This window comes from Morone saxatilis, unplaced genomic scaffold (assembly GCF_004916995.1).
Source record: "Morone saxatilis isolate NCDOM2014 unplaced genomic scaffold, NCSU_SB_2.0 Contig12, whole genome shotgun sequence".
Taxonomy (NCBI): Eukaryota; Metazoa; Chordata; class Actinopteri; family Moronidae; genus Morone; species Morone saxatilis.
In genome coordinates, this window is record NW_023339674.1 from 20,032,236 (window position 1) to 20,038,873 (window position 6,638).

General features: G+C 37.8%; 1 protein-coding gene and 1 pseudogene across 1 annotated transcript in view; both read left to right on the forward strand.

Annotated features, from left to right (window-relative positions):
* LOC118321435 overlaps positions 1–4,654 on the forward strand; it is a 6,626-nt pseudogene extending 1,972 nt beyond the window's left edge.
* Positions 4,655–5,602: 948 nt separating this feature from the next.
* The window catches only part of LOC118321436 (flavin-containing monooxygenase 5-like), a 3,544-nt gene continuing 2,508 nt past the window's right edge, over positions 5,603–6,638 (forward strand). The window contains exon 1 of the mRNA XM_035652752.1: positions 5,603–5,666. Within this exon, the coding sequence (XP_035508645.1) occupies positions 5,652–5,666 (15 nt within the window). The 5' untranslated portion in view covers positions 5,603–5,651. The remainder of the gene's footprint in view (positions 5,667–6,638) is intronic.

The following is a 6,638-nucleotide window of genomic DNA, read 5'->3' on the forward strand; positions in this document are numbered from 1 at the left end:
CAAGCACATACGCTTCAATGTAAGCGGGCTTCACTAAGAGTTACATTTCTCTGTACTCAAAAATATGCAACATTCTCACCTTGGTTTCAAATGTAAAATATTGCTTAGTTCAACAACAACAAATGGTTAAATGTACAGGAAATTGATCCTACTCACCTGAGCTTTTACACTGTTATCAGCACACTGTTATCTGTTTCTGCCTCTCTGTTGTTCAGACCAAAGTCTTGCAGGTGAAGCAGAGATCAGATTTTTCTCGTTCAGGCCAGTGGGATGTTGAGACTGAGGACAAGGATGGCAAAAAAAAGAAACACATTTTTGATGCTGTGATGATCTGTATTGGACATCACTGCCACCCAAACATGCCACTACATGACTTCCCAGGTACCACTGACTGAGATTATAAATATCCAGAATCAACCTTTGACACAGTATGAACAAGGCTCTAATGACAACCCTGTACAATGTTGTTACATAATGCTTCATCAACAGAAAGCAGCAACACCACTTGAAAATCTTCTTGTAACAGTTCAGAAGCACTTTATCCAGCAGTCACAAGCATTTACCGTCTTTTTTTTTTCAGGCATTGACACTTTCAAGGGAAAGTATTTCCACAGCCGAGATTACAAGACTCCGGAGGAGTGGAGGAATAAAAAGGTGGTAGTGATTGGAATAGGAAACTCTGGGGGAGACATCGCAGTGGAGCTGAGCAGAGTCACCAAGCAGGTTTGGATGAGATAGATTCACATAGATTACATTACATGTGTCTGAAAATTAACTTTTTTGCAACAGCTTTACAATAAAATCCAGTAGATTAAATAGCACCAGCAGACAATCAAATAATTTGGAAGTTACTTTGAAGATAAAATTGAAAAAGAAATTTAAAAAATTAAAAATGCAAGCTATGTTACAGGTTACAGAGTGATAAAATCCCTTATTTTGAGTCCATATTTACATTTTATTTCACATAAAAAATATTTTAGGGATGCATGATATATATCAGGGCTGATAAATGATTGGTTGATAATGGGAAAGTTATATTATGTATTTTTTATGTATTATTCTGATAATGGTTGTAATCGCACATGACAGCTTATAACAAGATTTCTAAAGTATTATAAGCGGTGGACGTAATGTATTGTAAGTTCACATTCATAATGCTTTATACCTCCAAGTCAAAGTGACTACAGTGTTTGAAAGAAGTGATGTATTAGATTTGTTTTGGTCAGAGCTATGAAATATTAAATCATCCTCCTTGCTACATCTTAGTCGTTCATAACAAGACCGTTAGTGAGGTTACTGCTATCGAATGAAAAAAATACATATTGTGCATCCCTACAAATTTAGTAAACTATCAATATAAAATAAAGATTTATAACGTACCACCATAATGACTGACGACCATGTATTCTCTTCCCAGCTGTACCTGAGCACTCGAAGGGGAGCATGGATTCTGAACCGAGTTGGGGAAAACGGGGTGCCCCTCGATCTGGGTTTTAACAGGGTGATAAATTCTGTGCAGAAAATCCTTCCCTTTCATTTTTTCTGTGGCCTGGCAGAGAACCAACTCAACCAAAGATTTGACCACTCTCTGTACAATCTTAAGCCAAAGCACAGGTACTGTATTTGTATTTGTTTTTACAATTACTTCTATAGCATAGCTTCACCAAACAGCTTTTGAACTAGAATATGTTTTTTTCCCTGCAAATGGCAGACTGTCTGACTCTGTCCACCCAATGCTTTTGTCCAGACAAAGATATCTTAACAACTTTGCCAGAGTAGCTGGGACGTTTGATGTAGTTGTTCATGGTCTGTGCTGCCCCATGGCATTTCCTAGGGCCAATATCAGGACAGGAATACTTTCATACTAAAACAGAGGTTTTCAAACTGTGAGCTTAAAGAAGAGGTGTGGAGGGAGAGAGATAAGGCAAAGACACTGCATGAGGTGAAAGATACAGGTGCATGCCTAAAAACAGCCTGAAGTCAGTTATTATAGTTTGTCGGGCTCATATGACCCGCTTATCAACATGGTCAGGAGCTGGAATAAAGGCACTGTAAAACCCTCAGTGCTCGATTGACGCAGATTGACGTATAATGTCACTACTGGACTGTGTTTCCTTGTTTGAGATAAAATACTTGTGGTATTCTTAAGATTTTAGCATCATAACTAACCAGTGTGAATATAAATCTCAGGTTGTTCGAGCCAACATCGCACCCGTGAATATGAGCTTCCCCAACCGCATATCCTCTCTGGAACGGTTCAGATGAAGCCCAACATCCGCAGATTTCAGGGGTCCCAGTGTGAGTTTTGATGGATTGGGAGTGTTTCTAGTGCGTGTGGGCGCGGCGGGGGGTTTTGTTTCTTTCTTTTTTCCGACGTTTGACCTGGTGGTAAAGTATTTCTGTTACCACTCACGCCACATGCAGCTGCACAGCACTATTCTTCTGTGCCTTCTTATAGACCGCAGTATAGGTGGCCTAGTGTGGTCACTGTGAGTCCTCTGTCTTGCAGGGTGTTGCCACAGGTTACAGTTTTCCTTTCCATTCGCCTGGCCTCACATGTGGTTGCAGGCCTCTGAGAACAAACATCTCCTGTTAAAGTTATGTGTTTTCTCCCTGAAGTTTGGACCGTTTCCACTCTAAGGGTATCAGTTGGTTTCAGTGTGCAGCCACTTGGGGGGCCATTATGCCCCATCTTCTGCAGATGCCAAGCCCAGAACTGGGCACACGTGTCTGTTAAAGTAACACAGATTCTGTAAAAAAATGCAAGCTTTTTTCTCATCCACCATTCCCTTTTTATTTTGTGTTTTAAAAGGGCAAAGCCAACTGTGTCACAATGTGCTCCTCTCATATAGGCCTGGCCATCAAGCTTCCCTCAGTGGCTTCGATTTGCTAAAAAGACATCCCCAATGCAAGCCAAGAGGCAAGTGGCTAGAAAGGTGACTGCAGTGGATGCCTTACTCCCAACGTTTGGATGTACATACATATTTTTGGTCTCTGGATCCAAATCTTGTTATCCACAACATGTTTAATTTGGGTCTCTTTTTCAGTGTATGTCCACCAGTCAGAGCACACACCATCCCAAGTGGACTACGTGAGCTACATGGATCTGAGATAAGCCAGAGCTGGGTGGGGGTTCAGCCCCGAACATTTCAAAGGATGCTGCTGGGAAACCTGATCCTAAGCTGCCGACTGAAAGTGATGTTCGGCCCTTGCACGCCGTACCAGTACCGTCTCAGAGGGCCAGGGAAGTGGGCTGGAGCCCGTCAAGCCATCCTCACTCAGTGGGAGAGAGTGGCTCAACCCATGCAGACGAGGCCCTGTGATGAGCCCAAATGCAAGAGATCATTTATGTGGCCTCTGATGCTGTCAGCTGCTGGTGTGGGCTTGGCTGTCTACATTAACAGGAACAACCTTCCAGCTTTCTTACAAGATCCCACTGCACTGTTGGACAAGATAAAAGCGTACCTGCCTGCTCAGTGATGTACAATTCATACTTGTTCAATATCAGCTGTGACTGCTCTTTTAACACGTTCATCATACAGCACCTATGTACAATTTCTACACTGTACTTCCCAAATTCCTGAAAGAGACTATACTAAGATCTGTCAATCATGCTGACTCATGGTGGCTTCAAAGGGCAACTGATATTATATTTTGCTAAAAATTAAAGTTGAGCGAGTACTCGACTGAAATGAGTGTCAGGTATGGATAGCGTACTTTTTACGAATTTGATTAACATCAGAGTAAAATGTGTCCATATCTGTTTTCTAATAAAAAGTAATTAAATTTAAAAAACGTTATCTTACTCAAAACATTGCTCTAAAGCTTAATTCTAAGGGCTTCTCTGTAAATAGTTTTGTAATAAATGTAGCAACTTCTGATGAACCAATATCAATTTCAGGCTTAAATTAACAACATCTGGTTACTAGTGGATGTAGATAATTTAGTTGGTTGAACAGATACACGTAGGCTTAATGGTGTACTCCTTTATCCCTACCAAAAACATTGTGTGATTGCTAGGGCTTACTGGGATCTCAGACTTCTTAGTAAAGCTATATACTCATACTAGTTGAATAGCTTTTAATCTACGGCTTTTATTTGTTTATTCATACTTGTACAATCTCCAAATGCATATTGTCCTTGTTTTTCACTGTATAGTCTTAAGAACATATGATTACAAGGATCGCTCTCTGAGGTCTCTCTAATTAGTTTGGAGTATTTAACAATGACTACATACCCCACGTTGCAAATCATTGATGACTGATGATTTACTATGGCTTAATTTGCAATACTAGAACACGAAGTTAAGCATTACCAAGAGGTAATGATGGTGTATTTGTTGTTATTATTTTTTAAATGTTGTTTATATTAATATAATTGTTAACTAATTCATATGTAACTTCCATCTTCCTGTTTCTTTCTACAGTACAGTGTAAAAGTGGATCACATCAATTTTTGATACTGTATTTTTACCAAAAACTAACTCTTACCCTTCATTACATCCCTGGCTGGAAACTGATATAAAGATAAATTAAAAATAAAAAAATGATTTTATTTTCTAAAGATTTGTTTGATAATGTTGTTTGTTAAACAAGCCTATATTTTCAGTTCAGACCAGATAATAAAATATCTAAAAGTCAAAACGTTTGATGAATTTTGTTGTGAATACTGAATAATTAAATTGAATAATAAAATATTGATTCGGCCCCCAGAGAATAATTCTAATGTGTTTTAATTATGTTGGAGGTAAGGTTTAAAAAACAAACAGCTACAGCCAGACTGTTATCTAACCCACAGCACTGGGTGATAAGTCAGTACAAGCATAGAGTAGTTTAAACATTGCCATTACCTTATGGGTACTGCCAAGGTTTAACAGAGTCTGTGATAGGGAGATGGCTCAAATGAGGTCAGTGTCCTAAGATTCATGTAGTCAATAAGAAAGACTTTTGTAACTGCACTGTTGTGATAAAGGTCAGATTACTGCACTGTGCCCCTCATTCTGTGCAAGTGAGATTTCTCTTTTACATCACAACAGGTAAGTGATTTGCAGAACTGCATGGAAAGTGGATTTGGTTGATTTGGTTTTGAGCAAAATAACGAGAGGGTGGGTCAGATTGTGTAGGTTTTCAAAAAAATTGGTTTATGTTTATTTGTTTTCCTCCTTAAAATGGGCCATCTAAACAAGTAAACTAAAACCAGATAACAAGGCAGTCTGATCTTATCTGCAGCCTGCACAACCTCACAGGAGCACGCAGAAGGTTTTTGAAGCATTTTTGGAATTGAATATTAAGTATTAAGGAATTTGAAAAAAAAAGTTCTGCACAGAGGAAAGGCACATTTCCAGTTGTGTTTCCTGCAGTGTGCAATGTTTCCTGCAATAAACCTATATGTTATAAGCATGAGAGTTTAGAGTAATTTAATATCTGTAAGATAATGAGGCTACTACATGACTTGGTAAAATGTCTTTCCAAAATGTAGCTTATCAACTTTTGGTTAATCAGTTCTATTTGTAGGCTACAGGTTGTCTTTCAACACTGGTTACAAATTAAATTATGCCATAAAAACTAAATCTCCTCAGAAATCATTAAAATGCCAGATAGCCTTTCACTTTTTCACTCTGCAAGGTCCTACGAGGTGCGTCGTCCGCTTTCATGGTGGTGAAGATGGTCAGTAATCCAAAAATCTAAACAAAAACCTCAAAGGAATTATACGTGTGTTTTTGTTGTTTGTTGTTGTTGTTGTTGTTGTTGTGTTTTATTTGATTTCCCACTTCAATATGAGATCCAGATGCCCACAAAAATCAAAATTCAGACCTGTTTCTTGTGTTGATTTTCAGATTTAATGAAATAATTGAGTGAAGGGATAATAACATTTGTTTTCAAGAAGTCTGCACGTTTAGAAGTTGTTACTTACAGTAGTTATCCCAAATTGTCTTTATGTATTAAATCTGTGTAATTTGACAGAAGTTTGATCTTTTCACAGTCAGGGATTTATTTTCCACAGAGGAGACTTATATGTTCAAGACTGCTTACACATTTAATATATGGAGGTTATACTGATTTAATTTGGTGATGACTTATGATGTTTAATATAAAATAACAAACAAGTTCTCTATAGGGTCTATATTTAGCTATTGACCTAAAGAGAACAGACATAAATAATTACAATCATTTTTCTACAGATGTTTGGTCATAGTGACTAATGCACTGATTTATTAAAATTCTTATGCTAATAGCAGCAATTTCTTTATAAAAAAAAACAAAGTTATGTAAAGGGTTTTCTGATGACATTCTGGTGGTCATAAAACTATTCAATAGCTCAGTAGATAGGAGGATTACTGTTGCTGTTTCACATTAACATTTTATGACCATGGTTACTTATTTTGTGGGATGTGAGTGGAGCAAACTGTGTTTCAAATTGTTTCTACATATACACATTAACTTACAATATGATGAATTATGTGGAATATGTCAAACATCTAAGTAATCCATGCTGAATGTATAAGCAACAGGTTACTAGTCCATAACAGACAGACATCGTCTCTTGGTGCTGGCCAACCTTCTCTAACATTTTGTTTGTTGCTTCATGAATGTAACTTTTTCTTAATCAAAACAAAACATTTTTCAGACTAATGTGGT